General features: G+C 35.0%; 2 protein-coding genes across 2 annotated transcripts; one reads left to right on the top strand and one right to left on the bottom strand.

Annotated features, from left to right (window-relative positions):
• Window positions 1-706: 706 nt before the first annotated feature.
• LOC118042129 (glutamate receptor 2.8-like) lies at window positions 707-3,328 on the bottom strand. Its single transcript, XM_073409889.1, is given in 5 exon segments — window positions 707-1,048; window positions 1,138-1,499; window positions 1,502-1,543; window positions 1,637-1,949; window positions 2,039-3,328. Coding segments are annotated over 5 exon segments (2,349 nt in total).
• An 8,939-nt stretch (window positions 3,329-12,267) lies between these two features.
• LOC140955709 (uncharacterized) lies at window positions 12,268-13,598 on the top strand. The gene is made up of 2 exons (XM_073409888.1): window positions 12,268-12,769; window positions 12,865-13,598. Exons 1-2 carry the CDS (start codon window positions 12,268-12,270, stop codon window positions 13,596-13,598), a joined length of 1,236 nt encoding a protein of 411 aa, XP_073265989.1.
• Window positions 13,599-14,949: the final 1,351 nt, after the last annotated feature.

Raw genomic sequence — 14,949 nt, 5'->3', positions numbered from 1 at the left:
CTGCTGTTATACAGACTTGAGTTACTATTTTATTCATTGAAACTTCAGAAGAACAATCAACCGAAATGCTCTAATAAAGCATCAAATCAGCAAATAATATCTTAACTAACTAATTTATTCCTATAGACTAGCTCAACATTTATTTGATGATAATAGAATAGCAAAAAAGGACTCGTGGATTCCTAGAGTAGTCTTCAACACTAGGCAAATCTCTGGGTTCTTTTTTAAGTTAGGACTTGTAAGAAAAGGCAAGAAGTATATCACAAATATGAAGGTACAGAAGGTAATGTCAGATGCTCCTCAGTAACTCAAAGAGAAAAACAGAGGGCAAGAAATATAAAGTAGCTCAATTTCTGAAACCCAGTTTAAACCTACTTAAATCTTAGTAAAATCATCTCGCTTACATGTGTTTTTAATACAGTAATTCCATTTCTTTACAATGCTAATGACTACTGGTGTCAGAAGTGTCAAATGATAACCTAAAAGTCAATTATTTTCACGGTCCATTTCCAAAGCTGCCGGTCTCTCCTGATTTCGGTTGGTAAGCTGATCGATATCTATTACTACCTATTGAGGTGCTTCCCTATTTGGACTAGAATCATAGCTTGCAGAAGATCGATTGGCAGGATATTCCGTGTCAACTGAATAGGCTGATGGGCTTGGCTCACACATAGTTGGCAGACTGATGCCATTTCTATCATTCGGATCACTTTGTCGAGTCCCTTTGAATGAAAATTCTAAAGAAGTTTTCAATTCTACTCCATATTGAAGCTGTGGAATCAGAGGACCTCAAGACGTTTCTTTCTCGGTAAACAAACGATACTATGAAGATAATGAGAGCTAACAATGCAGCTAGTCCTGCAATTAAAAATAACCCCCAGAAACTCTTGAGACTAAGGCTATTAGATGAAATTGAGGAGCCGGATTCTGGACAGGTGCTGTTTTTGCCAAACCATGCGCCCTCTATTTGCTTCATTTCATCTCCCTCGGTCACATTTAAAATTGCCCTCGATATATGAGGCACTAGAGGAGAACCTTTAGGGAAGACCTGAAGTTAAAAAAAGAAAGGATACATGAGAAACTATGCACTTATTAGCCAGAGTAAATGGAAATAACAAGATAGGAAAGTGAGCTTACAAAGCCTAAACCGCCGGTTTTAAATTTAGGATCAATCATGGTATATTTGGAGCAACATCTTGACAGAATGAGCTTTATATATGCCAGTTCGTCGAAAGCAGCAGCAATACCACCATTTCCACTTCCTTTGGAGAAAAGACGGTGGCATTCTTCTGCAGAACTATACTCCAAGAGCTTGGACTTGTCGAACCCCAAGTCTAACAAGAGTCCTAGAACAAAAGAACCCTTCTGGTAGCCCACATACTCCCCTTTCTTAATGAGCACACGGACATCAGTAACTGTAGGCTGCAGCTGCTCGAAGGTAAGTAGGCTTGTTAAACTAGCGGTGTAACTCTGCGTGAGGATCAACACAACAAAACACCGATGAGTATCACCGCCCTAGACAAGTTGCTAACCACTCTCTCCCCTGTAAATATAAACATAAAGTCAATTTGGTGTCTATATATATGGAGTGCTAGTACAACAGTAGAAGGAAAGTTCACAAGGGAAGGGAGATTACGTTGTGCAAAAACCATAGTTGAGAAGGAAAACCAGAAACTAGTGCCAGCTTGATCTGAAGCTGACCCTCGAAAATCTTCATTTATTCTGTGCTCAAGAACCCAGACCACAAATCCAATGAAAACAAAGAACAAAAAACTGGTCACCCAAAGGTCCCATGTCAAAGGTTTCATGAAGACCCATGCATTTTTGCTGTTGTTGTCTGCAATCGGAACAATCATGGAGACACCACTTTCTGTGAAAGGCAAGGTATAGTCGATGTACAAGGACCGGTTGTAGACAATAGTTATGTCTCCAACCACGGCATCATAATTCTGTTGGCAATAAACAAAAAATACTTCAATGCAAATGATATTCAATGTGATATAGTTACAAGAACAGAAAAGGAGAGAGCAAGTCTTACCTTCAAGTACACTTGATAGACCAGATCGTTGTACGTTCCAGCAGGTTCGCCGTCAGAGTTGGCAAAGGGGATGTATTCATAAGGCAAAGCATAAGGCAATGCTCTGACTACAGCATCAAAAACATCTATGCAGAATCCGTTGAATGTTGTGGTGTTGGAACCAGGATCTTTTGTTACTGCTACAAACTCACTGAAGCCATACTTCACAGGCACTCCTATTTTCAACTTGTTCTCGTTTGTGGGAATCTCCCAACCCTTGGGAACCACAGTTGTATCCCCAGGAAAAATTACAGTTGAAACTCTGGAAGTAGAAGTTGAATTCATACGTTTATTTATTCTCGGATTCAGTGTTTTCACAACTCTTTCTGTTGGCGTCCAAAATCCAATCCCTCTTCCTCCATTTCCGTTCACATTAACTATCTGAAAAGCTGGTGATTGCAACTGCCCATCAACAAAAAGGTAATCTCCTGTAAGGCCTTTGAAACTAGCGTTCGATAAAGCTTGAAGAATGTTTGGACCATTTAAAAAGATGCCAAGAGTTGCCAGATCTGTTGATGAATTGCTAGAAACATTTGCCATTTGGAAGCCAAAATTTGTAGTGCCGGCTTTCTCAACTGCCAAGGCCAATGCTGTAGTGGCATCATAGGCCAGGAGTCCATAAATGTTCAACTCAGCATCAATTTTATTTGGATTATCTCGTAGGAATTGCCTCTTCCACCGAGCTCGAAAATATTCAAGCTCTTTTGTTCTTGGAACATAAGGTTTTATACCCAAAACTCCTTGGATAGTATCGGTGACAGAATGATTTGGTGAACTCAAGAAATCAACACTCAGACCATCAGTCACGATCCAAACATAGCCTTCACTCATCATTCCAATCTCTTTTGCTTTGGTGAAAACCCGAGTGCCTAGAGAGGGATACATATGCACAATGAAAACTCTAGTCTGCATTGTCATCAACTTATAAAGCTCCTCAACAATTTGATCATCAGTGGCCGATGGAGAAATGACACTCCGGTAGGGCACTCGAGCATCAACGTCTTGCAGAGCATCAATTAAATAAGGTATGATTCCCTCTCCATATTCATTGTCAATGTAGATGGGCACCGCTTCTCTCCATCCAAAGGCTTGAACTATAGCACTTATGGCATTCACTTGAGCTGAATCATTTTGTGTTGCTCGCAAGAAATATGAACTCCTGATGGAAGTAAGAGAAGGACTTGTTGCAGAAAAAGATATAATTGGCACCCGAGCTTTTTCTCCAAGGTCAATAACAAAATTGGCTTGCATTGATGTATTTGGCCCTAAAATTGCTTGCACTTCCACATTTTTTATCAAGTCCAGGGCTGCATTTCGAAAGGAGATTAGAAAAATTAAAGACTTCTGCAGCAGAGAACGATCAAGCAAAGGATCACAGTTTCTTATAGGATGATCATTCTGCAGTCACGTTTTATTATCTGTGAGCTCTTCTCTTTTGCTCTACATCTTATGTTGGATTTGGTTAGTATTCTAGTACGACTTATACATAAAATAAACATGTTTCTTGACAGTTTTATAGTGAATTTGTATCATTTTAAAATAAGAAAAACAAAAAACATGTTTTTTTTTCTTGATTTTTTTTTTTCGAGATAACAGCTAAACACTAGTACCTTATAAATCAAGAAATGACATGACATCCGAAAATTAACATGCATTTGTCTAGCAATCCATGCTGATCGAGCTATATATTTCTTTCACTATCAATCCAAACTTTTTAAGCAGAGCATGAACTTTTGTTTTAACTTGAGGGAAAACTGGCTTATTAACTGGTGAGTATACATGCATGTATAATGCAAGAACTAGGGCTTCTATATGAACAAAAATAATTTATAGATTGACATGGTAACCACGTGATTATCATTGAATGATGATTAAAGTATAATGCAATGCTCGGCGTAGCAGTCCTAAACAATTAAAATAGACAGTGCCAAACTTATCATCTCAGGCTGTTAATTACATATAAGAAGGTGGCTGATAAGACAAGTGAAAAGTTAAACAAATTATTCAATGAGTTCAATTCTAAATTATTAATAATCCACAAGTGATTAGGCATGCTGATAAGCTACTTATGACATACACAAATTGATGCAATCTTATATAATTCTTGATAAATTATATGAATTATATAATTATGTATAAAATATTTTTATGAACTGGTGGGATATATCTAGATTTAAGATAAAATGTGGTCTCATCAAACTAGATTAGTATTTTAAAATTAAAATATTAAGAAATTCAATTGTTAAAACAAAATCAAATTTTTTCATGTTATCTTAATAATAAGATAACTGTGTCGCTTATCAAATTGTTAGATTTTTTTTTAGAATTAGGCTCGGAAATTGCTGTTTAAATCAATTTTGTTATTTTCCTAGGATTTTTTTATGGTTTTTTAGGATTTTATTTTAATTTTCTTGATGTTTTTTTATTTTAAGTTATTTCTAGTAGATATAAGTTTTATTAACCTATTTAAATGTTTTTATAAACCTCTTGAAAAAATAATCATTATATACTAATTTTTAGATAATAAAATTATAAATTAAAGTTCGTAACTGCATTTTTTTAAATCATTTAAATTTTTATGTTTCTTATGTAATTGCTATTATATTAGCTTCCACTTACGAGACCAATTCTAAATATCCCGCCGGGGGGGGGGGGGATTTCTGGTTTACAATATTACAGCTCACGATAGACGACTTTTGTGTGTTTTGACCCACCTTATCGTTGCCTAGCAGAAAGTTAAACCAGCAAGTCCTTCATTATCAAAGTAAGGCTTAGATAAAACGTGTCCTTCTTGGTCCTAAGGTGTTGATTGCGGATAAGCTTCCCACATACGTTCCTAACAAATGCCAAATAATCATCTTAATCTAAGAGTTTAAGTTAAATGAGTTCTTATAGTAGTTATATAAACCGGTTCAAGCGTGAATGGCTTACGTAAACACGATCAGAATGAGAGTTTGTCTAGATATGTGCAGGTTTCTCTGAGAATACCCTTAGCTTGAAAAGAAGAATATAACAAGCATGCAACGGTATATATACTCTCATATCTATGAACAAACTAGAGATTTGCAGGTCAAGAACCTCAGATAATTAATACGGAAGGTAAAAATCTCTACTGTTAAAACGTTGCATGAGGAGGTCAATAATTAGCAGTAAGAAATGGTGAGCAATGATTCATAATTGGAGAAAAGAGATGATAATTAAGAGAAGGGGCCGGCAGAGAGGTAACCTGCAGCAGCTGCACCAATAACATCTTTCTTTGAGTCCCTGGTGTTGAGGACCAGTCTAGTTTTGTAGTCACCATGAGCATGAGAGGCATAGAAGTCCGAAAGAAGCAATTTTGGCACCCAAAGAAGCCAAGTCAAGAACCACTCCTACATTCACTGGGATTGTAGATGTTGTGCTCTGGGCCACCCCCATTTCTAAGAACAAAATCATCAAAGAAAGGAAGAAAAAGAAAGATAGAACAGGATTTAAAGAGTATTTTTTCATGATCATCTTGTTGTCCACCTATATATGTTTGAGCTGATTCTAGCTAGTTTTCTCGGTTTAAGCTTGGAAGGAAGGAAGTGTTATTTATAAGGTGAAACTAAAGCCTTGAAGGAGAAGAGCTTGGACCAGTTCTCGAGGAGAAGATTAGAGATTGTAATTACTAGGAAATTGCATGATTTGATTGTTTGAATCAAATCATATTAATAAATTGGAGAAGGTTACATGGACGTGGGTCCTGCAGGGGCTACAATTTTACGATTGCGATTTACATATACATTGAAGAAGAATTTATTGAATTCTTTCAAATAGAAGGTGTGTGTACAATTTTATTGGGAAATATCAAAACTTATTTTTTTTTTATTTTTTTAATAGAAGATACACATATAAAATATGTGTACAATCCTAAAAAGGTTTAATTTTTTTTGTAGAGGCTCGAGTCCCTACTTGCTCCCTATCTCCACCCCTGATTAAGATTATTATTATAAAAGAAGCTAATAATATCTCTTATTATCAAATAAAAAAGCAATTGACATGCTTTCTATGGTGTGGTTATAGCTTTACATGGCATGACACAAGTAATTCTAAGGAGTTAATTTGATGGTTAAGAAAATTTGTTCCATTTAATATTGATTTTTTGAATTTAAACATCTAGGCTAACATTAAGACGAAGTAAATGTGAGATGTATTTTTTATATTGTCCAAAGAAGATTTAATTTCAATTAATGTATAAATTAATTTAAAATACCTTTATCAATAAAAAAACAAGTCACCAAGTGTGCATCATCATCTTATATTTTTTTTTTTATAGAAGATACACATATAAAATATGTGTACAGTCCTAAAAACGTTTAAATTTTTCTAGAGCTACAATTTTATATATATATATACAGTCAATGTCGCAGCGCATGTTGTTGCATGTAAGACAGAGGCCCTTGGACGTATTGGTCACATATGACAAATTAGTTCTCAAATCTGTCGGAATTCGCCTTGAACCGATCAATGATAAATATCCCTTGTCTTATTGGTTATTTCACCATCGTTTACCCTTGACTAAATCAAAGTATTTGTGGTTAGTTATTGAATATTCAAGCTTGTAGTTACGCCAGATTAGCATAGATCCCCTAAATTCTTGAGATGTTGGTGGTAAAGGGTTTCGTTCCGACATACCTTCTCGAGTTTGAGTTTACTCAGATATTGCTTGCTTCATTAATGTTTTTAGGTTTTGCTAAGAGAAAGCACCGGGCTTTTTCTCGCTTGTTTGAAAAATCATACAAGGCCTTCTTCAACAAGCTGAAGCTAAGAAAACCAGTGTACCTTACGTAATCGTAATAAAATATAAATCAGTTAGCATAACGTCAAGTCTTAGACCCAAAAATTGAAGATCACAAATCAGTTTCTTTTTAATATTTTTCTTGGCAGGGAATCATTAAACAGTGCATGCTTAATTGTCTATGGTTTAGGACAAGGTTCGAATATGCCAATCATCTATTTTAGTTGTGGCTTCCTTTGTTATGTCACAAGATTTTGTTTTCAAGACACATCGTTGTCTCGACTAATTCAATCGTGTTTTACACTGCTGCTGCAAGCTTTTTCCTAGCTGCTGCTACACCCCCCCCTCCCCCCCCACAAAAAAAAGAAAAATCACCATAGATTTTTCTGTAGCTTAAGAGATTGAGGTGTTTCTCAACAGTTTACCCAAGATGACAAGAAATGAGGTCAAGATGGATTCATATATAATCAAATAATTTAGAGTTTCGAATTGAAAATAGTATTATTTATGTACTATTTTCTTATGTTCATAGATTTTTAAGAAGAAGTGTAGGCTCTCCTCCGGTTCAGATATCCCCAGCACCTAGTGCCTTGGATGTTAGGTAGCCTTTATTCTTCTGACCTGATGACCAACGCCATTGTTTCAAAATTCAGATACCCTTGATGTGTTGATTTGGAGCCTAAATTGGTTTTGATTGAAAAAAAATAAAAATAAAAAACTCAACTTGTAAATTTTTTTTAAAAAATTATCAAAACATTTTCATTTTAATTCTTTTTTAAAAAAAAATTTGAGGTCAACCCTCTTGCCCCTAACTTGCCCCTTGCCTTGGTGAACCCTGACATAGTTTAAAAAATTATGACTAACGCAACAAATTCAAGAAAAGAATCCAAATGATGGTGGTGTATATATATAATTATAAAACTGTTTTCTAAATCATTCTTTCAATTTTAATCAAGGGTTTCATTTGGATTGATGATGCATGCCCATCACAAGAAGACTATTTTCTTCCATTTTATTGTGATTGCTAGGAGGATAAATTATTAGCTGCGGAAAGAAAAATGTCAACTTGGATTTTAAATCCTATTATTGCTTGCTTGTAGACATAATGCGGGATGCAGAAAGCTAGTCAGCTTGGATTGATTATGTCACGACCCGGATCCATGACTACTAACGTAGGAGTGGTGTCGAAAGGATACCCAACCTATGCTAAGCCTCAAAATGAACATATTAAAAGAACAATTTATTCAAAAATACGTAGCATTTATAATCTTCAGAAATATTATATTATTCAAAATTGATGAAACCAAAAGATAGTTTAAAACTCCTCATTAGTAATTAAAACAAAAACAATAATCTATAATACTTAATTAAAACAAGGTAATAGTGGAGCCTCTAAGACATCGAATCAAAACTAAAAAGAAAGCCTCGCAAAACAAGCAAGGCATACCGACCGAAACTGAAAAAGCAGGAACACTCAACAAAGTCCAACTGCTATCAGAAACTAAGAACCTGAAATAATATTAAGAATGAGAGGTGAGTTCAACCAACTCAGTGAGGGAATAACATTTAATATACATTTTAGATATTTTAGATATTAATAGTTTGCAAGACGATTTATCTTGATATACATATACATATACATATACACACTAAACATATTATCATAAAGTAGTAGAATAAATGTCAGAGATCAGATGATACTCAAAAATGACCAAATGACACCCCGAAGGTGACCATTGTGGGATGATTAGTCGCCACAGGCTAATGCCTCTCTCACCATCTAGGTATACAGAATACTATGTGCACATAAGCTAACTACTCTCTGTTAGCATGGAGTTACTGACAAGTCCTATATCAAGGTATAATAGATATTCACATAATCATTAAAGAAATGTATATCATATCAAATAGAATTTAGTTCAACAAATTGCGAGTGCAAATTCAAGAATAAATGAGTAGTCGAAAAATAAAGCAATATATATAATAATCAAGAAATTTACTGGTTGTACTCAACGTATAATCAACACACACACACATATATATATTAAAGATTTTCTCACTCACCCCATAAAATATAGAACTAAAAGGAATGTTAGATGAAAGACCCGAAAATATTCCTATTGAAGATCGTTAGGAGAACCTACAATAATATATGAAATATACTAAAAAAAAACTCAAAAAAAAGATCCCAATGCATAAAATAAAACCAGATTTAGTCTCCTAAGTTTATGGACTAAAACGCCAATTTTCCAAAACAGGGACCAAAACGTAATTTTATCAAAATTGGAGGACCAAACTATAAATACATAACCATACTGAATTTGCACCCATAAACCATCCTAAATTCTGTCTAGAACGAACCAGGGGCTGAATTGTAATTTTCAAAAAGTTCATGGACTAAAATGTAAATTCCTAAAATTGAGGGACCAAACTGAAAATATTCCAAATAAATTTTCAAACTGAGATTCATCATCCTTAACCTCATAATAACACTGTCCAGAATCTGAAAATACATTTAGGGGTCAAATCATAATTTTTCTAAAGTTTAGGGACTAAACTGAACTTTTTTTTATAAATCAAGGACCAAAATAAAATTTGGTCATCTTCAACCTCAAGGCTATTCTGTCCAGATTTTCCAGCAAGGTTAAAATTAATTTCTTAACCCATAAAAATCAATTTAAACAAATCAACTCACAAATCCTTATTTTTAACAACATAATAATCAATCACCTAACATTAAACCCTTAATAATCATAAATCAATCTTAACAACATAAATTTCAATCCTTATAAACTCTAATCTCTTCTTTAATCATTCCATAAGCAAACTATAATCGAAAGTAATATGAAAGAGAACCACTTACTTGCTATTTCCACTTTTCTTGAACCAAAAACTCAAGATCAAAAACTAAAATCTTTGGTTTGAGGAGGGGAGGGTCATGGCGGCTACAAGAATTAGAAAAGAGAAAAGGAATTCTCTTGCATCTCTTCCTTAAATACCTAGGTTAACTTAGGTTGGGTTTGGGCTGACTTGGGCTTAGGTTTGGGCCAAAAGTTTCGGTCTTACAGATTAAAGTAATTAATTTATGATTAAGTCCATCAATTCCAGTTTTAGTGTTCAATGATTGAGAAATCAGTCCCATCTATTGACTATTACAAAGGAAATTTATATCTTAACTGCATGTTGTCAAAGATAAGCCATTATTTTAGTTCTTTCTCGAGATTCTGAAAGTCTCCATCCTTCAAAGAAATTAAGAACAAACTTAAAATGGTTGAACCCCAGTCACCAACCACCATAGAAGTGCCATAAACTTAAAGGAAAAAACCTTGAACTAGTAACTATAAATGAAGGTTAGAAATTGCTATAGCAAGAAGAAGAAAAGGAAATGATGAGTGTTAGAGAATTATATAAATCATATCTCCAGATCTTACCTAATAGATTTTGAATTGGTTCCTTAACATGGTATTAGAGCCTTAATGACCAAGCGGTCATGAGTTCGAATCTCATTATCTCTATTTATTTGATAAAAACCAAATATAAGGTAATATGAGTTTGTGCAAATTTCAAGCGCAAAAGGATTTTTACTTGAGGAGGTGTGTTAGAAAATTATATAAATCATATCTTGAGACCTTACCTAAAAATTTAAGTTTTTGGGTTGAATTGGTTTTTTGACAGGAAGCAAGGAGGTAAAACATTTGATCAACTAGTTATCAAAGTCCAAAATATATCGCCTTCCATTTTAATAATGCAACTCAATTTAATCCTCCTTACTCCTTAATAAAATTATCAAATTTCTATTCAAAATTTACCCGAAAGCAGGAAATAGATCAATATGCATATGATGTAGAGTTGCAATTAAGGTCATTACAAATTGTTATTACCTTCACTACTATAAAACTGGTAAATATAAATGGAAATATCGATATAATTTTTATGTTAGTAGATTACGGTGAATTTCCTGATAGACTATTCTTTCATTGTATCCATCGGTAAACATAAACAAAAATAAATTACAAAGGAAAAAAAAGTTAAATATTATAAAAAAAATACAATGATGTGTTACTTTTACATATAGAATTAGAAACATGTTAATTCCATTAATATATATTATTTGTAAATCCATCTATAATATTAAATTTATGATCTGATGCATAGAGGAGGACCACAAATATTGAGAAATTGAAAAGTCATCACAGGGGGGGATTGTAAAGGCAATGACTTTGATCGGCTAACCTCAATCTGCCAAAAACTTCAGGTTTGGATGTACATCATTCAAGTGTAATTTGGGATAACTTAGTAATCTAGATAAATATACAAGGATGCACAAGAACTTACCATCTCCAACGGAGAACCAATTACACCAAGAGATAACTTCACACTTCCAACATTGCGACTTCCATAAATAAACCCAGACCGGAGAGCCACTCCTAAACAAGGAAACAAAAAATATTTCATCAGATTTACAGTTACTATAATCCATAATATAAGATAGTAATACGTTGTCAGCTATAAAAAACACATTTATCCATGATATTAACCAATAAATACACTAGCATTCTAAACTGCAAGATTTTGATGATTAAATGCAATGAAAAGAGTATTAAGATATAAAGGATGAAACCAATATATCATAATAGCATTTTACATGAAGGAAATTTTATAGTTTTCCAAATTCAAAAGTTTTAGGACAGCTTTCTTAGATTTCAGTTGCTAAGAAGAGTAAAACGAATGACATATATATAAAAGGTACAAATTACAATAATGAAAAGAAAAAAAAAATTACCTCCATATGTAAACTTGGTCAACAACTTTGTTTCAGCAGCCTTCTACTTTAAAGAAGCCACAAGTAAAAATTTTACATGAGGTAAGAATGATAAGAAAAGGGAAAAGTAAATATCACAGCACACTTGAAAGTTTTGATTCTTCTTGTGATATAACTATTTCATATCAAACAATGTATTATAAAAATCAAATTGTATCCACGTATAATACAAACTGGTTTTTATAAAGCTTTAGAAAATAGTCCTTGTTTCCAGAAAAATAAAGATGAAGATATGTCGTGTCGTGTCATGCCATCAGCATTAACGTGACATGATTCTAGATACAACACTTGAAATAAGCAACAATGAAAATTAGTACCTTTCCCTTATAATTGTTGGCATGAGCTGTACAAACCTACACACAACAGGAAACTATAGATGTAATATTCTAGTATATCTTCTATTTATGTAAATCCCGATTGTTATGGGATAGTATTTGATTTCTTTCCAAAGACAGCTAGTAGAGGCGGTAGCTGCGTTGTATGTGTATAGAGCAAGTATTAGAAATAAACTAAGAAAGAATTCTTGAATGAAATCTCGTTAGGTTTACATCGTATCAGAGCTGAGATCCTTTGTCTGATCTCTGCTAGCAACATCTGACAATGGAGGCGATGGCAACACCAACCGACTTGGTTGAACCAGAGCAACCTAATACAACTGAAAACTTTGAAGATCTTATGGCAAGAGTGAATCAAGCCATAAACCAGAATCAGACTCCAGCAGTAATGCAGGATATAACTGTAACACAGATTGGTATCAAATTGGATGGTACCAATTATGCTTTGTGGTCCCAAATTGTTGAGATGTTCATCTCAGGAAAAGACAAGCTAGGATATATAAATGGTGACTTTCCACGACCAGAATCGGCTGCTCCTTCATTCAGGAGATGGAGGACAGAGAACTCTGTCGTGAAGGGATGGTTAATTGGCTCAATGAATCCATCATTAGTCAACAACCTCATTCGATTTCCCACGGCAAAACAGGTATGGGATTCAATTGCTACAACCTATTTTGATGGAACTGATGCATCCCAAGTTTATGATTTGAAGAGACGAGTGACTAGAATGAAGCAATCTGGGGAACCAATTGAGACATATTACAATTGTCTCCAAGGTGTCTGGGGAACCCGATGGAATGTGTTCATGACATACAAAAATATAACACTCTCTTGCAAGAGGATAGAGTGTATACTTTCCTTGATGGATTAGATGACAGGCTTGACAAGATCAGAAACGACGTTCTTCAACTAAAACCATTCCCATCTGTGGAACAGGCGTATGCATATGTTAGAAGGGAAGACATCAGGCAGACAGTCATGCTGTCAAATAATGGAACCATTCCAGCTGCTGCTATGATCTCGAGAGGAATGAGAAATAGTTCACAGAATCAGTTTACATTTCAGGTGGCCAAACTAGGGAATTCTTCACCACATGGGGGAAAACTGAATTTTTCAAAGGCTAAAGGACAAATGGAAGGAGGAAGTAACGGATGCTCTTACTGTGGGAACATGAAACATACCCGTGAAACATGTTTTAAGTTGCATGGTTACCCAGAATGGTGGACAGAACTTAAGGCACGAAAGTCCAAAGAGTCTGCTGGTGGAACTGGAAGAGCAGCCATGGTTAATGCAGAATGTGCATTTACAGGAGGAACAACCACGGATAAGGGAGAACAACCTGTAACTAAAGAACCAGAACTTTCACTTGCTCCACTAGTGAATTCAAATGAACTCATGCCTGCCCCTCCTGGTAATCAAGGTAACAACGCTAGTGCCTTACTTGTTTCTAAAGGAGGCGATAATAATGACTGGATAGTGGACTCTGGAGCCATTGATCATATGACATTTTATCCGGAGGATATTGTGAAACTGACAGAACCAAGGCGGACTAGTATATTCAAGCCAATGGAGTTATGTATCCAGTTACAGGAGCTGGAACCGTAGATATATCTCCATCAATTTCATTGCCTAATACTCTATTAGTACCATCTCTGTCCAGTAAACTATTATCTGTGGGTCAAGCCATCGAAGAGCTCAACTGTGTAGCACTAATGTATCCACAATTTTGTCTTTTTTAGGATATTCTCACGAAGGAGATCATTGGGCGTGGTACTAAGAGAGAGGGGTTATACTACATGGACGACTTCAGTTCAGGCAGAGTTAATACTGTGAGTCGCACATTTAGTGCAAGCAAAGAACAGATTTGGCTATGGCATTATCGATTAGGACATCCCTCATTTAGCTACATGAAGCATTTATTTCCGCAGTTATTTTCAACTTTGAGACATTCAGATTTCAGATGTGAGATTTGCATTTTTGCCAAGAGTCATCGTGTACCGTTTCGAATCAGTTTTAATAAAAGTGATATTCTGTTTAATCTAATCCACTCTGAGTTTGGGGACCATCCCTTATTACAAACTGTTTTGGGTATACATGGTTTGTTGACTTTTGTAGATGATTGTACGTGGATGACTTGGTTATACTTATTGAAACGAAAGGATGAGGTATTTGGTGTATTTCAAGCATTTCATGCTATGGTTCAAAACCAATTTTCAGCAAAAATCCGTATTCTTCGATCTGACAATGGGGGAGAGTATATGAATCGAGATTTCTTAGAATACTTTCAAAGAAATGGTCCTTCTCCATGAGTCTTCCATGTAGTCAAACTCCGCAACAAAATGGAGTAGCCCGAACGGAAAAATCGACATATTCTAGAAACTGCACGTGCATTATTATTGGCTCAAAGCACCTGGTCGCCATTGGGATGATGTTTTGTTACTGCTGTCTATTTGATGAACCGAATGCCCTCTAAGGTTTTGAATTTCAAACTCCATTACAGGTTCTATCACAACATGTACTTTACCATTTCTATTACTAATTCAACACGTTATTCGGGTGCGTCTGTCTATTTGATGAACCGAATGCCCTCTAAGGTTTTGAATTTCAAAACTCCATTACAGGTTCTATCACAACATGTTACTTTACCATTTCTATTACTAATTCAACCATGTGTATTCGGGTGCGTTGCATTTGTTCATCTACATAAAAATCAACGGACCAAACTTGAACCTTGTGCAGTTCGGTGTATTTTTTGGGGTATGGTACCAACAAGAAAGGATATCGTTGTTATGACCCAACAAAAAACGAGTTTATGTAACAATGGATGTCATGTTGTAGAGTCAGAAAATTTTATATTGGCACAATCAACTTCTCCTCTTCGGAGGGAGACTTGGATGAAGAGCAGAAGTGGTGGATGGTATTGGTGACAGTAGAAACAGCCGAACCTATGGTGAAT

This window comes from Populus alba, chromosome 6 (assembly GCF_005239225.2).
Source record: "Populus alba chromosome 6, ASM523922v2, whole genome shotgun sequence".
NCBI lineage: Eukaryota > Viridiplantae > Streptophyta > Magnoliopsida > Malpighiales > Salicaceae > Populus > Populus alba.
Note: the sequence above shows the minus strand (reverse complement) of the source record. Positions and strands in the feature narration are given on the sequence as shown.